Below are 20,794 nucleotides of genomic sequence, written 5' to 3'. Positions count from 1 at the left end.
TGGTCTTTCAATGAAATAGAGGATTTTCAAATTTTCCTGATGAAAAGACCAGAGCTAGAAAGAAAATTTGACTTTCTAACACAAGAATGAAGAGAACCATGAAAAGGTGAACAGCAAAGAGAAGTCATAAGGGACTTACTAAAGTTGAACTGTTTACATTCCTACATGGAAAGACAATATTTGTAACTCTTGAAACATTTCAGTATCTGGGTACTGGGTGGGAGTACACACACACACACATGCACACACGCACACATACATAGAGACAGAGTGCACAGAGTGAATTGAAGAGGATGGGATCATATCTTAAAAAAAAAAAAATGAAATCAAGCAGTGAGAGAGAAATATTGGGAGGAGAAAGGGAGAAGTTATATGGGGCAAATTATCTCTCATAAAAGAGGCAAGCAAAAGACTTATTAGTGGTAGGATAAAGAGGGGAGGCAAGAGAAAAACATGAGGTCTACTCTCATCACATTCCACTAAAGGAAAGAATATAATGCACACTCATTTTGATAGGAAAACCTATCTCATAATACAGGAGAGTGGGGGACAGGGGCACAAGCAGGGTGGGGGGGAGGATGGAGGGGAGGGCATGGGGAGGAAAATGCAATCCGAGGTCGACACTCATGGGGAGGGAAAGGACCATAAGATAATAGAAGTAATGGGGGACAGGATAGGATGGAGGGAAATATAGTTAGTCCTATACAACACAACTAGTATGGAAATCATTTGCAAAACTAAACAGATTTGGCCTATATTGAATTGCTTGTCTTCCAAGCGGAAGGGGGGGAGAGGGAGGGAGCTAAAGAAGTTGGAACTCTAAGTGTTAGGACCAAATGTAATGTTCTTACCACTGGGTAACAAGAAATACAGGTTAAGGGGTCAAGAAAGCTATCTGGCCCTACAGGACAAAAGAGAAGACGGAGACATGGACAGGGAGAGAGGATAGAGGAGAGAGCAGATTGGTCACAGGGGCAATTAGAATGCTTGGGTTTGGGGGGGGGAGGGAATAAAAGGGGAGAAAATTTGTAACCCAAAATTTTGTGAAAATAAATGTTAAAAGTTAAATAAAAAAAAAATGTTTTATTAAAATGAAGTCAAACTATACAGCATTCCCTTGACCTAATCTAGTAACCTTGTCACAAAAAAAAGATAAAGGGTCAAGTAGGCATGCTATATCTCTGTGATCATTAGTTCCTTTTTTAGACATTTACCAACCATCTCTTTTAAGAATATGTACTAGAATATTGCCAGGATTCAATTCTACTATCTCCAAAGAACTAAAAGTGAAGATCACCCACTCAAAAGGCAATGAATGAATGGAAATGCATATGGTAGGCATAAACAAATTGTAACCCAATATAAATAAAAAGTTACACAGAACAGTTGTAAAGGAGAACATTTTTTTAAAAATTCATTAATAAAAAGATTACATAACAGGGACAAGGAAAGAAAACATGGACAGTTGACTTTCTCCACTGAAATCTTTGCAAAGTATGAGAAAGACCTCTAACAATTTGTGCATGACCCCTAAAACATCCCATGAGGTTCTGGGAGGATACAGATAATAGCTATAAGTCAGGTAGGCATGGATGGGTTACAGTCTTCACCATGGGCATCTAGGTGGCACAATGTATAGGATGCTGGACCTGAAATCAGAAAGACCAGAGTTATTACCTCTGTGACTCTGGGCAAGTCACTTAATGTCTATTTGCCTCAGTCACTTCAACTGTAAAATGGGGATAATAATAGCACCTACCTCCTAAAGATGAGGATCAAATGAGATAATAATTGCAAAGCACTAAGCACAGTGCATGGAAGATAGTAAGCACTACTATCTATTATTATAGTTAGCACTACTAGCTATTATTGTTGCTGTTATCTTTTGAGGAAATACAGGTAGCAAGGAGGATACCAAGATAAATCTGCCTTTCATATCCAAAATACTAGCAAGATTATATTTTATTTCTCAAGCTCACTAAAGATCCTTCTTCTTAGGGCATGTATTTCTTAGGGCATGTATTTCTATCTTGAAAAATATTAAGTAAATTCTTGTACCTAACCATTCAAAAAGTATAGTTATTTGAATTTCTTATATTTTAATTGCCTTTATTTCATAATATTTCTCCCCTACTAATCATCCCTTATAAGAATAAAGAAAAAATACCAGCAAAACTAATCAATGTCGACCTAGTTTAATAGTATATGTGACTTCTGATACAGCATTCAGTTTCAATGGTTTGGTGCGGTTGTTCTTTCCATTTATTTACATCGCTACAGTTATTTTGCTATTTTTTTTTTTTGGTCTGTTTACTTGATTCTATATTATTTCTTATGTTTTTCCATCACAATACTGTACCATGATTTACTCAGGCATTAAACAATCCATAGACACCTACTTTGTTTCCAGGTCTTTGCTGCCATAAAAATTATGATATAAATATGAGTATGTTCTACCTTTCACTTCCTTAGGAGATATGCCTAGCAATAAGTGATATCCCTTGGTCAAAGGATATGGATATTTTCATCACTTCTTTAGCATCCCAAATTGTTTTCCAGAATGATTGAGAAAATTCATGGAATATATCACTTTTTGCTAACTTTTAAATGTTTCTCATATTCCATTACTCCTGGCTCTTCTGATGTATTTCTCATGATGAAAAAGAGAATTTCCCAATGCGGAGGCTGGGAGATTTGAAACAGTTTACAAGTAGCCCAATAAAGTTTGTAATCTTATTATACCTAAATTTTATAGTTAGTTCAAATGTTTTATGTTCTATTCTGATTGCCAAAGTTCATAGAATTAGTGCACATGCACAATACATTCTAGTATCTGTATGTTTCCTTCATCACCAAGAAGCAGGGATGATTTTTTTAACATAAAACTATGCTCATAGACAAAAAAAATAATGGTCAAATGATAAGAACAAATGGTTTTCAAATAAAATATAGTCAATAACCACCTGAAAAACCATAAAATCAGTATAAGAAAGAAAATTTTGATGCTATATCATCTCACATACATAGGCTAGCAAAAATGCTCAAAATGGGAAAATTCTTTGTTAGAGGGGATATGGGGAAATAAGAATGCTAATTTAACAGTTGATGGAATTGTGAATTTGTTCAAACTATTCTAGAAGATAATACGGAATACAACATGAAATGTTACTCCATGTCATATGACAGGTTTCAGTACTGCACCATGAACATTACTAATGGCAAAAAAAAAAAGGAGTATATTGCAAAAATCTAAAAACACAATATATGCCCAAATAAATATTGAAGACACTGAACCAATTGTTGTTTATGAACATAATGAACCCTAAGTAATGGCAAATTTCAAGGATTTAGAGAAACATAGGAAGATGAGAAATAATGCAGAATGAAAAGTGAATGAAAAGATACAAAATGACTACAACAATGTAAATAAAATCTATATGGAAGTACTACAAAACTATAATCAATATTAAAAGAGCATATTATTAAGGTTCAAGGGTAATGGTTAATTTATTTGAACAACCTCTGGCTACCAGTTTAAGAGAACAAAAGAAAAGAAATTAAGATAACATATACATCAGCATGCCGTAGTATTCTTTTCAAAGCAAACTTTCATTAAAGTTGGTAAATTCATAAAACTATTTCTATTTATTGGTCTGTCTCAATAGTTGAAATATATTTTGCCCCATCATGATCTTCTTAAAAACATAATACACAAAATTTTAAGTTTAATTATATGATTTGTTCTGATTCACTTGCATGTAGAATCACCATTAGGTTCATATAAGAAATGTTTATAAATCCACTCAAGCTCTTACCTTTCTCACTCTGCTCTAGTAAACATAGCTTTTATGTTTTCTGTCTCCAAAATCATCTTCAGTCATGTAGTATATAATGTTTTTTCCAAAGGGCAAAGAAATCTGTCCTTCAAATACTTCCATAGCCTAAATGACTAATAACAGCAATAACGAACACCCATGTTAACCCTTGAAGCTTTCCTTGATGTTGTTCCCAAATTACTAGCATTATCAGATAAATCAATTCATGATGGCATGTTCAAAGAGTTTGTATTCATTACATATAATACTACATATACACATATATAATATGCCTATATTATACTATATATATACATATGCTATACACACAAAATTTGGTAATTATTTTCTGATGCCACTGGGTAAAGAATATTCTGATTAAATTAAGTACCCTGGTTAGTACAGCACTAGGAAGCATATTAAAAAACCTTTTTACCCTTTGATCCAGCAATACCACTGCTAAGACTGTATAGTAAAAGAACCTATTTGAACAAAAATATTTATAGCAGCTCTTTTTGTGGGGGCTAAGAATTGGAAACTGAGGGAAATGCACATTGATTGGGGTTTGTTTGAACAAGCTGTGGTACATGATTGTGATGAAATGTTACTGTACCATAAGAAAAGATAAGCAGGATGACTTCAGAAAAACCTGGCAAGACTTACATGAACTGATGCAAAGTAAAGCGAGCAGAACCAGGAGAACATTGTACACAGTAAAAGCAATATTGTACAATGAAGAACAATGAACCACTTAGCTATTCTCAGCAATATAATTATCCAAGACAATCCCAAAGGACTCATGATGAAGCATGCCATCTACCTCCAGAGAAAGAACTGATATTGTCAGAATATAAACTGAAGCACACTTTTTTCTTTCATTCTTTTGTTGTTCAAGTCTGCTTGTACAAAATGACAAATATGGAAATGTTTTTACATGATTGCACAGGTATAACATATATTGTATTGCTTACTATCATCTCAGTAAGAGGAGAAGGGAAAGAGTAAAAGATAAAATGTTAAAAAATTTGTTTTAACATGTAATTGGGGTAAAAATAAAACATTATTTTTAAAAAACTCCTCTTTAGTAAAACTGAAAATATTAAGATATATTTCTCTAACCTAAAGAAAAAAATGTCCACACTTAAAAGTTTAAGGTAGGAGAGGTTGAGGACAAAAGGCCTTTCCTGAGGACATGGATTAAGGGTCATAGCAAAACATAACTCTGGTCTTTATGTTATCATCATTGTTGCATAGACCAACCTAAAGGCAGGGTTTTCTTTGGCATTGAGGTGAAGCTATTGATTGGAAGTAAGAAATCCTTTTCAAACCTGGAAGCAGTAGTCTAGAAGAAGGAACTAGCTACTATGGAGTGCTAACCCCAAATTCTATTTTAACATATTATATTTTATAGCCATTTTAACATATTATATGAATAGTCTTATATATACTACCTCAAAAAGTCTTGGGTTATGATAAAACAAACAAAAGGGAATTATATCAGTTTTGACATCATCTTCAAAAGGCTTAGACATAAAATAATAGTAAAATTTTTAAAATTTCTGGCAGACTTGTACCTAAGCACAGGGTATAACATTAATGTTCTTCTTTGACAGGATCATGATATATAGAAAAGCATATACACATTGGTAACATATATTGTAATTGTCAAAGAAACATCTATATACATATATGTATATCATATTAGACAGTTTATTTTGTTATTAAGGAATTTCAGTAAATCTAGAATAAATATTTCATAATTATTATGAACACCAATCAAAACCTGATTTCTCTGTTTCTATTAGGTGATACCAATCATCCTTTAGGCCAACTACAAAAATTAATATAATAGCTGGTACTGTTAAAATATAATCTGAATTCAATGACCAACAAATCACATTCCCACAATAGAAAGAGCCCTATATTTAGGGTAAAAAAAAAATTTTTAAGGGTTAATATCATGTCCCTGCTACTTTCTAGTTGCGTAATCTTGATCAATTCACTCAAACCTCTCCAGACCTCACTTTTCTCATCTTTCATGTGAGGGGAATTGAACTAAATGATTTCAGAAATACTGTGAAGGAAAGGGAATTAGCACTTATTAAGCTTCTACTCTGTGTACACTTTACAAATATTATTTCATTGATCCTCAAAATAATCCTAGGAGATAGGTGCTATTATTATCCCCATTTTACGGTTGAGGAAACTAAAACAGACAGAAGCAACTAGCCCTGGGTCACACAGGGCTATTCAGTATCAGAGGCTGGATTTGAACTTGGGTCTTCCTGACTCCTGGGCCCAGTCCTCCATCTACTGCACCAGCTAGCTTCATCTTTAGCTTCACATCTATGGCTCCAACAGTTAGAGGAAACTGAATCAAGTTCATACTGACACTCTCATCATAAACAAAAATGAAAGATATATTATAGCTAAATAGAAGTACAGTTAACAGATCTTCTGAGAAAAGGATATGTAATAGAATCAGTTTAATTAAGCACTGAAAACAATCAATTAGCATTTTTAAACACCTATTATGTGACGCACCGTGCTACATGCTAAAAACACACACAAAAAAAGAATTCATCAATATTCAATTCAAGAAATATTTATTTAAAGCCCAATATGTACACTGAAGTGTACTAGAAAAGGAAGAGAATAAGCATTGTATAGTGGCTTCCATGTGCTATTATCTTATCTGATCCTTACAACAACTCTATAAGATAGGTGCTGTTATTATCCCCATTTTACAGCTGAGGAAACTGAGGCAGAAAGTGTTTAAGTGCCAAGAGTCACATAGCTATTAAGTGTTTGAGGCCAGATTTGAACTCAGGTCTTCCTGATTGTAGGTCCAGTGTTCTATCCATTGCCACTTCATTGCCTCTACTGAGAATACTAAAATAAATATAATACATGCCCTGCTTTTAAGGAGTTTAACCAAGAAAGGAAAGAAATATACACAAACAACTAAGATATAAGGAAGACAGAGATAAGTACAAAAGAGAGATCTACTGGAAAATTCTGTGAAAAATTGAGTCCAAAGAGTCATTTTCACTCAGGGGAGAAAGAGAGGAGAGGCTAGAAATTTCCATCTAGTTTAGCAATTAAGTATAAAACACTTAGTTTAATTAACCCCTATCATTTTTCTCATATTTCTGAACTATTTCACAAAACAATCAGGGAAATGGGAATAGCTCCAATATTTTCCTTTGACAAAGGCAAAACAATTAACTAAACATTGAGTACCATATGCTGCTCCTCAAATCCACATCTAATCACTGGCCAAGGTTTTCCAGTCCACCTTGAACTGAAAAAAAGTCCAAAAGTTACTCACAGACAGGCCCTCTATCCACACAACCACCAAAATCCAGACTCTCTTATTGCTACTTGCCTTTACCACAATAAGCACTCTAGTTGGTCTCCCTGTTTTCATATTTCCCCTTCATCAATCCATCTATCCTTCACACAACAAAAATAATCTTCCTCAGGCACAGATTTGAGCACATTACTACTTTTATCATAAAATCTTAATGTGTTTTCTCTTGCTTCTACGACAAAATACAAACTCTTCAGTTTAAAATTTAAGACACTCCTGTGATAATAGCCTCATTTCTAAAATATAAAGAGAACAGAGTCAAATTTATAAGAAGTCATTCCCCAATTGATAAATGGTCAAAGGATACGAACAGGCAGTTTTTCAGATGAAGAAATTAAAGCTATCTATAGTCACATGAAAAAGTGCTCTAAATCACTATTGATTAGATGCAAATCAAAACAACTCTTGAGGTACCACATCACACCTATCAGATTGGCTAACTTGATAAAACAGGAAGATGATAAATGTTGGAGAAGATATAGGAGACTTGGAACACTAATTCATTGTTGGCGGAGCTATGAACTGATCCAACCATTCTGGAGAGCAATTTGGAACTATGTCCAAAGGGCTACAAAAATGTGCATACCCCTTGACCCAGTAATATTGCTTCTGGGACTGTATCCCAAAGAGATCATAAAAATGGGAAATGATTCCACATGTACAAAAATATTTATAGCAGCCCCTTTGTGACGGTCAAAAACTGGAAATCAAGGGGATGTCCATCAATTGGGGAATGGCTGAACAAGCTGTGATATATGAATGAAATGGAATACTATTGTGCTATAAGAAATGATGAACAGGAAGACTTCAGAGAGGCCTGGAAAGACTTATATGAACTGATGCTGAGTGAAAGGAGCAGAACCAGGAGAACTGTGCACACAGCAACAAACAACAGTGTGCAAGGAATTTTTCTGGTAGACTTAAGTCCTTCACAGCATTGCAAGGACCTAAATAATTCCCAATGGTCTCTTAAGGCAAAATGCCTTCCAAATCCAGAGAAAGAACTATGGAACTGGATCACAGAATGAAGCAGACCATTTTCTCTTGTGGTATGTTTTGTGTTATGGTTTCTCCCATTCATTTTAATTCTTCTATGCAACATGACTAAAGTGAAAATATATTTAATAAGAATGTATGTGTAGAACCTATATAAGACTGCATGCCATCTCAGGGAGGAAGTGGGGAGGGAAGGGAAAAAAAATCTAAGACATATGGAAATGATTGTAGAAAACTGAAAACAAATAATTTTTTAAAAAAATTTATAAGAATACAAGCCATTCCCCAATTGAAAGATTTATATGAACTGATGCTGAGTGAAATGAGCAGAGCCAGGAGACCATTATACACAGTAAAGCCATAATGTGCAAAGACTGTTTCTGATAGACTTAGACCTTCACAGCAACACAAGGACCTAAAACATTCCCAAAGGACTCGAGGTAAAATGCCATCCACATCCAGAGAAAGAGCTATGGAATTGGAACAAAGAATGAATTTTTCTCTTGTGTTATGTTTTGTTTTGTTTTATGATTTCTCCCATTCATTTTAATTCTTCTTTGCAACATGACTAATGTGAAATGTACTTAATAAGAATGTATGTGAAGAACCCATATAAGATTGCATGACATCTTGGGGAGGAAGGGAAAAGGGAGGGGAAGAAAACTTAAGACTTATGGAAATGATTGCTGAAAACTGAAATATACACACAAAATAAAAAGAAAAAAATTTAAGACACTCCATGATATGGCTCCAATTGACCTTTTGTAAATAAATTTTTCCATTCCAATCAAATTAGACTACTTTCTGTTCCATGATATGCCATTCTCTGCTTAAGTAGTACAAGTTATACCCCAAAGCCCGGAATTCACTCCTCCTTCATCTTAGTCATCCAAGATCCTTATCTTCCTTTAATGCTCTTCCAATGCTTTGTCTGGCATTCCCTATCTTATAGTTTACTTATGTAGCTGCATGGTATATCCACTCCACTTCTCCAGAGAATAAAAGTTTCTTTTAGGAAAGAGATTTTCATTTTTGTCCTTGCATCTCTAGCACTGAACACTTTTCCTTACACTTACGTGATTAGTGTTTGCTGAATTCCTTTTGTTGGTAGGCATAGACTTAATAAGCAAGGTATAATTCTTAAAGTAATCTGAAATCCAAGCTTTGCTAGTGAACCAATAAAAGACTTATAAACTTCTTATAAAACTAAAATAGTTTTATTATTTATAAAAGCAAAGTAACCTGAGGCTAATTTTATTAATATTTCTCATTTCTGTCTGAAAGGTATCTGTTAAAACTATCAAGTTACCAAAATTTACAGGAAACTGATAAGAATCTTAAGACTATATACAAAAGGACATTAATCAGCACCTAGATAAAGAATAGAAGCTAAAGACATACGAGAGATTACTAATCTAGATTCAAAGAGGGAAAAACAAAGTCTTGAGAAATAACTAACAGTATTTCTTTTTTAAATAAAAGACCCAGTGAAACTAGATTCTTTGGAGGGAAATAATCTTAATCATATGTACAAGATATATGTGTATATAAACAAACAAAATCCTACCTCTCTCCATGACATCAGTAACATTTGTTCCACCTCCTAAATGTCTAATAACAATATAGACTATGTATTATAATGAATGAGTGTAAATACATGATAGTACATAATAAGCTTTTAAGGTGGTAGTAAAGAGAAAGAATATTTATTAAACACCTACTAAGTGGCAGGAAGTGCACTAAGTGCTTTACAAATAGTAATTCATTTGATGCTCACAACAACCCTGGGAGGTAACTGCTAGAATTATTTCTATTTGAAAGCTGAGAAAACTGAGGCAACAAGAAGTTAAGTGATTTGCCTAGGGTCGAAAATCTATTAAGTATCTGAGATAGAATTTGAACTCAGGTCTTCCTGACTTCAGGTTCAGCACTTTATCCACTGTGTCACATAGCTGCCTGTAAAGTACTATTTACAACACAGTAGAACCTCGTTTTACAAGTTTACATATGCTTTCACTGGATGAGGAAAAGTTTTTTGCAAAATTTGTCTTGCAGGATGAGCAAAAATTCACGGTATGAACATCATGTTTGGACCTGAATGGCTCACGAAGGGATGATGTTCAACTAGGGCAATGTTTTTATTTTTAACCCATATAAAATTGCATGCCGTCTCAGGGAGGGAGGGAGGGGAAGGAAGGGGAGAAAATTTAAAACTTATTGAAGTGATTGTTGAAAACTGAAAACAAATTTTTTTAAAAAGTCAAAAACAAGTGCTGTTAGGTTCCTAGTCAGAAGTGAATGTAAAGAAAAAAAAATCAGTGAGTCAAAACATTACAGTGCTTCTAAAAAAGGAAAAATAAGTGAAGGCAGTAGTGTAAGTCTTACAGTGAAAGTAGCATAACAGAAAACACTACCCACATTGAAATCCCCGATGTTCTCACAGAAGGAGATTCTCCTTCCAAGCAATAACCCTTCCTCCTTCTCCTCCCTCTCATCTCTCTCACGCCAGCCACTACTCTTCTCAAAGGTAAAGTGCAAGTTAATTTATTTTATTTTTTGGTGTGTGTATTAATCATTGATATGGTATTTCTGGTGCATTAGGGAGAAAAAGACTTACTTAAAATTATAAACAATTATTTTTATGTGAATATTTTTGGGGATGTAGTACCGATCATCAGACTTTACATTATTTCCAATGGGAAAATTCACTTTGCAACATGAACAAATTGCATGACAAACAGAATCTTGGAACAAATTAAATTCATGAACCGAGGTTCTACTGTACTTATTTAAGGTATTAGATTCTTCCCTTAAAAATAAATCTTTGAAAAATCAGAATTCCCTGTTCTAATTATTGAGGCAATACTAATTTGACACCTAGCACTGGCAAGTCCTCAGAGACTCAAGACTTTGGACTAGTGCTCTGCCTTACTAAACTCATACTTACAATGTGACATAATAGGTAAGTAATGCTTAAAATTAAGGAATGCACTAAAGTGAAACACCAGGCTGTGTGACACCTCTAAACAAAATTTTTAAAAGTTCAAGCTTGAGGAATACTTAAATATACTATTATTTTATATATTTTAAATAATATATAATGTACAAAATATTTAAATATATTAAATTTTAAATATACATACAGAAACCAATTTTGCTAGCTCTGCTAAATTATAATACAAAAGTTTTGATTTTGCTTACTTATGAACAGCTTATGTGGTATAGTTGGATGGTCAGAGGAAGCCCAGTTAACTTTGGGTTTACTGGCTAGATTTTTTTCTTCCTTTCCCAAAAACCTGGAACCTAAATGCACTCGGAAGCCCATAGATTAGACAACACTAGGCCCCTGCCCAAGCTCCACTTAAGGGCTGTTTTCTGGATCCTCCTGGCTTAAGAGTGATTATCAATAGTAACTCTCAGCCTGATGCAGTTATTTTTCTTTGCCTCATAAAAGGGGCCATCATCCCCTGACTACTTCTTAAACAGAGCTATTCACTGAATGGGCATTACCTCACCCTAAGCGAGTACCTGAATGGACCTTGGCCTATAGGGGCCCAAGGTCTCCCATTTCATCCTAGGCCATTTCCAGTTGTCCTGATGAATATCTGGTCACTGGATTCAGAAGGCTCCAGAGGAGAAGTGAGGCTGATGACTTTGCACAGCCCTCCCTCACTCAAAACAAAGTCAAGTGCAAGTCACGTCATCATTTCTGTGATGGCATGGTCTTCTTTGACAACAAAAGACAAACACAACAACAATGTGGTATAGAAGATAAATAGTCTCCAGGTCAGGAGAACTTGGGTTCAAGTCCTACCTCCAACACTTACTGGCCATGTGAACCTGGGTAAATCACTTAATCTCATAGAATTCTGGGCAATTATCTAATACTATATTGTGGAATAGATGTTGATCTGTATTGGCAAAGGAAGTCTTCTCACAGGGAGTTCGCAAGTTTCCAATACTAAGTACATTAACATTTTTAAAGCTTTCATGTTGATAAATGCAAAAATATCCAGCAATAACAGGGTTTTTACGGTAAGAGAAAAATATAAATTTATCATTATTAAATTTATTCATGATTCACTAGACTAAATTAAAATTATCATCTTTAAAATGATCTACAATTTATCACTTGAGTTTGAGTCAATTAAACAGAAATATGCTATTAAATCAAGAACAAATCAAAATCTAACAATCACAATCACTGAGCTTTGGTTCTAAAGAGAAGTCATGGGAAAAAGTAATTTAGTAGCAAACAATATACTTTTAATACAAAATTATGGAAAACTTTTTGGGTAGCAAAATCATGCCATTACAAAATATGACTATGGTTTTAAGTTTGCAAATTTATTAAAACTAAAACAACTTTCAAATAATTCTATGAATGCAATTTTAAAAAACTATCCTCAACACAAAAAGGTTTACTGTTGAAAGACAGATGGCCATTTAGTTTTTGCTAAGTCTGTATTATATTTGTGCATTGAATAAAAGAGATAAAATTGAAAATGTTAATTTCAGCTATATTTTTAGTTAATACCTTTATTCATTCATTTTGTGCTTATCTATACACAACCCCAACAAAAATGCACTGAATAAAACAGATAATAGAATTTGTAACTAAAAGGGACTTTGCAGATTATCTAATGAATGAGAGCTGTCAAAAAATGAAATCTCCTTAACTAAAAGCAATGTGAAATTTACCCTAAGAAAAAGAGTCTTCTTCAATTAAAATATATTGGATGATAAGCAAATAACAATTACATTAATAAAGGGAAAACATAGCATAATCTTACTGGAGTGCCTGTATCCATCTGTCTCTGTAACTTGTTTCTCATTTCCAATTCATTAAATTTGGCACTTCGTTTTACATAGATTCCTCCATGCTTAAAAAGAGAAAATTAAAGAAGAAATTACTTCATCTTTATTGATTAGAACTCACAATATAAAGTGTTAAAAAGACAAACTTTATATATACAAAAACAATAAAAGTATTTTCTTAAGATAGTAGAACTATGGTATTCTCAGTATCCCTTACACATTATTCTTAAATCAACAATTCCGTGTAGTCAAATAAATCAGGTTGCAATAGTAATGGGTATTAAACAGAATGGGCTGATACAAAGAATAATTTATGCTTAAATAAGAAAAAACTTTCAGTTCTAGTCAGTAGCAGTATTTCTTTTTCTATTCATACTTAGGGATGAATCATGTTTTCATTTTAAGCTCTCTTTAAGAAAACTGGCATTTTTGGCCAACTTTATTCTTTTCGAAATATAATATTAGTGGTAATTCTAATTAACATTTATATAGTGCTTTAAGGTTTACAAAATGCTTTACACAAATTATTTGATCTCAATCTTAAAACAATCCTATGAGGTAGGCATCATTTTACAAATAAGAACACAGTAGAAAAATTAAACATCATACAGCTAGTGAGTATCAGGGGTGGGATGTAAAACCAGCCACACCTATTAATAAAAATTTTAACATAAATCTCTAATCTGTATATGATTAATGTCAATAGTCCAGATGATGAGTGTTAAGGGCCTGAACTAGAGTTGTAGCTCTAAGAATAGAGGATATGGCAAACAACCAGATTTATGTGAAATGAAGGAAAATGAGGAGTCAAAGATGACAATAAGGCTAAAAATTTAGATAACTAGAAAGGGAGTGGTGTTCTTTATTAGAAACAGATAAATTTGGAAAAAGAATGGGTTTATAGATAAAATGAGTCATATCCTTTACATGCTTGCTTATTATATATATATATGTGTGTATATATATATATATATATATAAAACCTCAATCTATCCCATCCAAAAAACAAAAAAAGGGGAAGAGGAATTAGGGTGGGCATGAGAAGGGTTCTTACTGAAAAATCACGAACTCAGAAGAGAGTCTGACCTCTGAAGGATCTCAGCTAAAGGCAAAAAGTGACCCTTGAGCTTGAGGATTAGTGGCAATTTTCCCCAAACCATCTGATCTCTGACTGTTTTGAGTATCACACAGGAGTTATAACTATCCTGAAGACCATGACACCCAGCTGGGAGTAGCTGGACAGTGAAGAGGCTGGTAGCTTACAGAGTTGAGGAAGGAGTCAGATTTGGGTCCTGTTTAAGGATAAGAATAAGGTGCTATTGTGTTGGAGACAAGTCCCAAGATTGGCTACTGAATGATTTTTTTAAAATACAAAATAGCAAAAAAATTAATGGATAGTGTTAAAGATAGATAGATGATAGATAGATAGATAGATAGATAGATAGAAACTCTATATAGTAATTACTGATTTAAACAAGGAAAATTTCTGTTTTTCAACCATCCCACATACCTAAACCTTAAATAACATAATATTTGTCTTATCATCTGTTTACACTGTGCATAAATAAGGGCTTTTGTAGAAATTTGGGATTTTTGGCAATGTGCTAATATTGCTATTTATAGGAACCAACACTGTGTAGAGACCGGAAAGCTGCTTTAGACAATTCTCTAAGACAGTTCATGGTACAAAAGATACTGGTCTGCATTGCTCAAGGGAGTAAGATAGCTGAGTTTAAAAAAACAAAACTGACCAGGAAAACAGAGCAAAGAGAGATCACTAAGAATCATTGGACTCCCTGAAAACTATGTTTAAAAAAAAAAAAACAACTTTGACACTATATTACAAGAAATCATAAATTAAAACTGCCCAGGTCTATTATAACCAAAGATCAAAGTAAAAGTGGAAGGAATTTACTAATCATCTCCTGAAAGGATTCTCAAAAGGAAAAGTCTCAGGAATGCTATAGTCAAAATCCACAGCTCCCCCCAAAGAAAAGATACTTCAAGAATTCAGAAGGCTCACACGAGATTGGACAGCATATGTTATATTCAAGAAGAAATCTTATAATATTCCAAAAGACAAAACTAGAATGACTTACCCTGTAAAGCTGAATACAACCTATAGGCAGGTAAATGGAGGAGGGAACTTTCACGCAGCTTTGAAAAAAAGACCATAGCCGAAAAGGAATTTTGAAATACAAACACAAAAACCCAGAGAGACTTGGAAAGGTAAATTTACGTAAGAAACTGAAAGGAGTTGTAGGATGACAGAGTGCTAAAATGTTAATAGGAAAAAAATAGAGAAGTATCACTTCAAGATGGTAATGACCTCAAAAGGCATTCAAGGAGTTTAAAAAAAAAGGTCCTGAGAGAAACAGTTTCTGTTATGAGAAATTCAAGAGGAGAGTAAAATGTAGAATAAGTGGGGAAAAACAGTACAGAGAGAAGGAAAAAGAGGGTATAACTTGTTATTCCTCAAAAATGGATAGATTTATTTATCCATAAATGGATAAATCCTCATCAATACATTTGTATGAGAACATGGAGGAAGGAGTGAAGAAAGTGGGCATTAGATAAACTTCACTCATCTACAATTAACAAAGGGAGACTGAATACATGTGCACTATCATATAAAGCTTCGTATAGAAGTAAAGCAAATTCAGCAGACAAACAAGGGGAAAAGAGAAGGGGCAGAGGGATTTAGTGGGAGGATAATACTTGGGAGGGAATACCGAAGCAAAACATAGTTCTTAATCTTGAAGGTGGATTAAAAATGGCGGGGGCAAGTAAAATACTTGAATCTAGTGGTAGACAACTAAGAAATAGAAGAGCAAAGTGTAGTACATGAATATTTTTTGTACCATAAGGAGCAATCAAAGAAATAATTTCAGGAAGTCCTAGGTAGTGTGAAGTGATACAAAATGAAATAGGCAGCATCAGAATAATAATTTATAGAGGACAGCAAAATTAGAAAGAAAAACAACTTTTAAAAGATTTAAGAATGCTGATCACTGCAATGAACAACCATGTCTCCAGAGGACCTGTGATGAAACATGTTACTCACCTCCTGATAAAGAGGTAATAGACACAAGATAAAGAGACAAATATTTTTGGATATGACTATTATCTTGATTTATTTTGCTTGATTTATATGTGTATGTGTTCTAAGGATTTTCTCCCATGGCTTCTGGTTTTCAATGAACACTGAGAGGTCAAGTCAGCAATAGCCATCTTTTCCCTCAAATCATCCCCTTTTCCTAACTTCTCTATTTCTTTCTTGGGCACCACCATCCTCCCAGTCACAAAGATTCAAAATCCAGGCATTATCTTTAACTCTTCACTCTCATCTCCCCATAATGCAATTCAGTTGTCAAATCTGGGTCATTTCAACTTTTTTATGGCATCTTTTGTATTTGTCCATTCTCTCCACCACACTGATGACAGGCCCTTATCACCTCATTACTGGATTATTGCAATAACCTGTTGTTCTACCTGCTTCAAATCTCTCCTCACTCCAATCGATCCTGCATTCAACTGTCAAACTGAACTTTCTAAAGGACAAGTCTGAAGATATTGCTGTTCAGTCAGTTTTCAGTTGTCTCCAACTCTTCATGACTCCCATTGGGATTTTCTTGGCAAAGATACTGGAGTGGTTTGCAATTTCCTTCTCCAGCCTATTTTGCAGATGAGGAAAATTAAGCCAAACAGGGTTAAGTGACTTGCTCAGGGTCACATAGCTAGTAAGTGTCAGAGATTGGATTTAAACTCAGATCTTCCTGACTCCTGGTCTGGCTCTCTATTCACTGCACTACCTAGCTACCCAATGTCACCCCTCTGATTCAATCAACTTCAGGAGGTCCCTATTATATCCAGAATTAAATATGAAATGTTATATTTGGCTTTTAGAGCCCTTCCTCCTTTTCCAGTCTTCATATACTTTACTCCCCTTAGCACACTCTACCACTATACTGATGCTGCCCTTGCTGTTCCTCAGACAAGACATTCCAATTCTAGACAAAATTTTTGACCTCTGTACCCAGAATATCCTTCCTCATCTCTACCTTCTAGTTTCCCTGACTTCCTCTAAATCTCTGCTAATATTCCACCTAAGAGGCTTTTCCCAGTCCCTCCTTCCCTCTGAGACTATCCCTAATTTATCATGTATGCATGTATGTGTGCATATATCTTGTTTGTTGTTTCTATTATATAGTCGTATACATGTTGTCTCTCCAGTTATACTGATAGCACCGCCACTGAGAGCAGGGGCTGTTTCTTGCCCTTCTCTATAATCTCAGTACTTAGCACAACGCCTGGTACACAGTGTTGAATAAATGCTAGTTGACTAATAAATAACACTTATAACTATACCTACTTCACAGGATTGTTTGGAAGATTAAATGAGATTCCTAAAAGGAATTCTGTAGAATACAATTTAAATATAAGTAACTAATGTTATCATCACTGCTAACTATGATACTATCTACCTCATGGTTTTTTTAAATATATCTATACATGTATATATGTGTATATATATGTATATAGGCACATACATATAACACATACACATGCACATGCACACACACACTTTTTAACCACAAAACACTATATAAATGCAGATGTCATTAATAAGTGTAAAGAAAAGAGGAAAATCCCTAGTGATGAAAGTATAGATCAAAAAATAACAAAGAATTCACAAATATACCAGCATCTATTAATTAACTCTAGGCATCTTTTAAAAAATTAATATACTTATAAACAATAGGCTACTAAAAATTACATTAACTTTAAATTTCATGGAAAAACCTATGTAGGCTCAACTTATTCTATAAGTGAAATTGGAGCAATGCCTAGGTGATCATTAATGTCCTTTTAATTTTGACATTCTTTGATTCCCTATCACTGATGATATAATAGCACAAAAAGATAAATAGAAAGAATGGAAGTTTTGTATTTAGGAGCTAAAAAACAGTAAGAAGATACAAAATAACTTGTAAAAGGAAAAAAGTTAGTAAAAACTCTGGTGAAATAGTAGGCATTATTTGGAAAGCAGATATAAAATAAATTTAGTGAATTATTAGAGGCCACTTTTTGATCTGACAATTTTGTCCTAAAATCTTAAGATAAATCTTTAGATATAACTGTTCAGGCCAATTTGATTTATCTTGAAAAACCTCATCATAAGTTTCTGTTATTTCCTTTATTTGATTCCTACTTTTGATAAAAAAAAAAAATTTTAGTCAAATTCTACATAAAGCAGTTCACAAAGACCTTAGCAATTATAAACCTCAGAACAAAATTCTGTTTACATATCCATTATATCGAGTTTTAGTTTTATTACTAAATGTGAATGAAAATAATACGTATTTATTATCAAACAAAAATAAGAATATCTGTTGTTAGATAAGATATAACAATATGAACCTCTTACAAAATCCCGAAGTCAGTAATTATTTTTCTTAAAATACAGATACTCATAGTAAAGGGACACGTACACGTACACGTAAAGGGACCTTTGATTATTTGTTCATTGGTATAGAATTATCTCAATAGGAAAGTTTCTCATCAGTACATATTTGGTACCTGCTTTATAACCTAGGAGTATTAAAGCAGGTGTTCTTAATCTTTTTTGTCATGGACCCTCTTTTGCCAGTCTGATGAAGTCAAAAGTTCTCACACAACACATAATCATTTTTATTTGTCAGTAAGATAATATGGGTTTTAATTTTAAGGAATTTAGGGAGGTATAAAAAGAGCAGTAAAGGGGAAAATGTAGCACAGGACAATGAATGAAAAATACGAATAAAATATAAATTCAAAACAAGTATAACAGATAATTAAATTTATGGATGACACAAACTAATGGGGGTATCCATTATTCATGGTAATAATGCAAAACCTTTCTATAGTCTGACATCTATATCCTTCAACTATTTTAAAAATTACCCTCTATATTACAAATATGACCTATACCTTATTAATTTTCACAGACATGATAACTTTCATACTTGAGAAAATTTTAAATGTCAAATAATTTTTGCAGGAAAAATAAAAATATGGACAGTTACACTTTATAAATAGGGGAAAGAGCATAAGGAATTAATGACTAATTACTAAGGGATATATAATCCTGGAGAGCATTTTTTTACCTTTACCATTTTATTCTTTAAGGTAATATTACATGAAATAACATACCTTCACAATTACTTTTATCTTTTATACACTTTAAAGTTTTAAACTTACTACATTTTAAAATTCTTTCAAATCATCTACATATACCATTAGAAAGAAGCTTATCATAAAAGTATTTCAGTTTAGTATAAGATGCTGGGGTCTACAATAATAACATAAAACTTAAAATAAATGAAAAAAAATTACCTGAGAAAAATACCACCCATATAAGGGAAGCCACTTTAAGCCATTTTTCAGAACATAGCGTACATGTCCAAGAGCATTCTGCCTGATTGCCAAAATGTCAGCAATAATCCAGTCAACTGCCAAAACAAACCCAAACTCATTAGTGCAAAACTGCTTCAAAAGTTGCCTAAAATTTCTACCTACTCTATAATTTAAAACAAAATGATATTAGATATAATTAAATAATTTTAGATGTAATAAAGTTATAAAATTAGCCCCTAAGGAAGCAAAATACTATTACATTTTTCTTAAATATCACAGGAATTAAATGATCATTTAAAAAAAGCCCAATCATAAATAAAACTTATTTAAGGGACAAAAAATACAAAAATATGGCAAAAAAAATTTTCTCTTCTAAAATGGAAATGGGGAATAACACAAAAACATAAATTGTGGATTTCTTTTGTTTTTAACTAACTTCTGTTGACTGAAAAATTCAAATGGGATCCATAACAGAAAAGACAGCTTGGATCAGGGATGGGGAACCTAAGGCCTTCTTCAAAGAACAAATCCCCTTAATAAAAGGATTTGTTCTGTTTAAAACTTGGACCCAGTCAAAAGGCTGTATTCAAGGGCCTAGAAGGCCACATGTGGCCTCAAGGCCACTGGTTCCCTACCCCTGACAGAGATTTAGTAAGAATTTGATGTGCAGAGACACATGGGAAGTGGTATGGAAGTACGCAGGAAAAACATGGTCCCTACCCTCATGAGACTTACACTTAGCTGATAGATAGATAGATAGATAGATAGATAGATAGATAGATAGATAGATAGATATGCGCTAACTGAAGAAAATACATTTACAGAGCAAACTATAAACCAAAAGTACAGCAAAATTTAGTAGTACAAAAAGACTTTTTTAAAAAGTGTTAAACAGAAAAATAGGATCTGGTGAAATTCATAACAGAAAACTTTTAAGAAGTTATTTTTAATAATTTTTAAAGAGGATGGTATTCTAAGCAAAGGGAATGTCAAATTTACATGTAAGTACAGAAATGGAAATATTCAAGCTATATATAGATAATAGCAAGTGAATTTACTTCACTTAAAGAGAAGGCCTGGGAAAGGTAATAGCAGGAGATGGGATAAAAGAAAGGTGCATAAGTGATATAAGACCGTGAAAGACAAGGAGAAACATCTGGATTTTTTGCTAAAACAAGAAATAGATTCTTAAAAAGAAGAGAAAAACACGGTTCATGCTTGAAAGGGTACTTCTATTATTTGGGCACACAAATGAATAAATATACTGAAAAAGAGAAGACTGTGAAGGTGTTGCAGCCATATTGGCACAAGATTGCAAGGTCCTAGAGAGTATGGAAATGGGAAGCATAAAGTCAAAACTATGACATAAAAAAGTAGGTCCTGATGACAAATAAAA

General features: G+C 33.4%; 1 protein-coding gene and 1 long non-coding RNA gene across 3 annotated transcripts in view; both read right to left on the bottom strand.

Annotated features, from left to right (window-relative positions):
- The window catches only part of AGPAT5 (1-acylglycerol-3-phosphate O-acyltransferase 5), a 74,856-nt gene that overhangs the window by 37,112 nt on the left and 16,950 nt on the right, over positions 1-20,794 (bottom strand). Inside the window, exons 3-4 of one of the 2 annotated variants that reach the window (XM_072634379.1) lie at positions 19,378-19,493; positions 12,978-13,067 (exon numbers count right to left, since the gene is read on the bottom strand). In XM_072634379.1, coding sequence (XP_072490480.1) covers positions 12,978-13,067; positions 19,378-19,493 — 206 coding nt within the window. The remainder of the gene's footprint in view (positions 1-12,977; positions 13,068-19,377; positions 19,494-20,794) is intronic. The other variant, XM_072634381.1, reaches the window with a different exon arrangement.
- Positions 1,069-12,971, bottom strand: LOC140520444 (uncharacterized). The gene is made up of 2 exons (XR_011972502.1): positions 3,816-12,971; positions 1,069-1,649 (listed from the first exon to the last, which is right to left on the bottom strand). It is a non-coding gene; the product is annotated as an uncharacterized lncRNA (long non-coding RNA).

The sequence above is a fragment of the Notamacropus eugenii genome, chromosome 1 (assembly GCF_028372415.1).
Source record: "Notamacropus eugenii isolate mMacEug1 chromosome 1, mMacEug1.pri_v2, whole genome shotgun sequence".
In the NCBI taxonomy this organism is placed as follows: domain Eukaryota; kingdom Metazoa; phylum Chordata; class Mammalia; order Diprotodontia; family Macropodidae; genus Notamacropus; species Notamacropus eugenii.
This window is presented reverse-complemented; position numbering and strand designations above follow the sequence as displayed.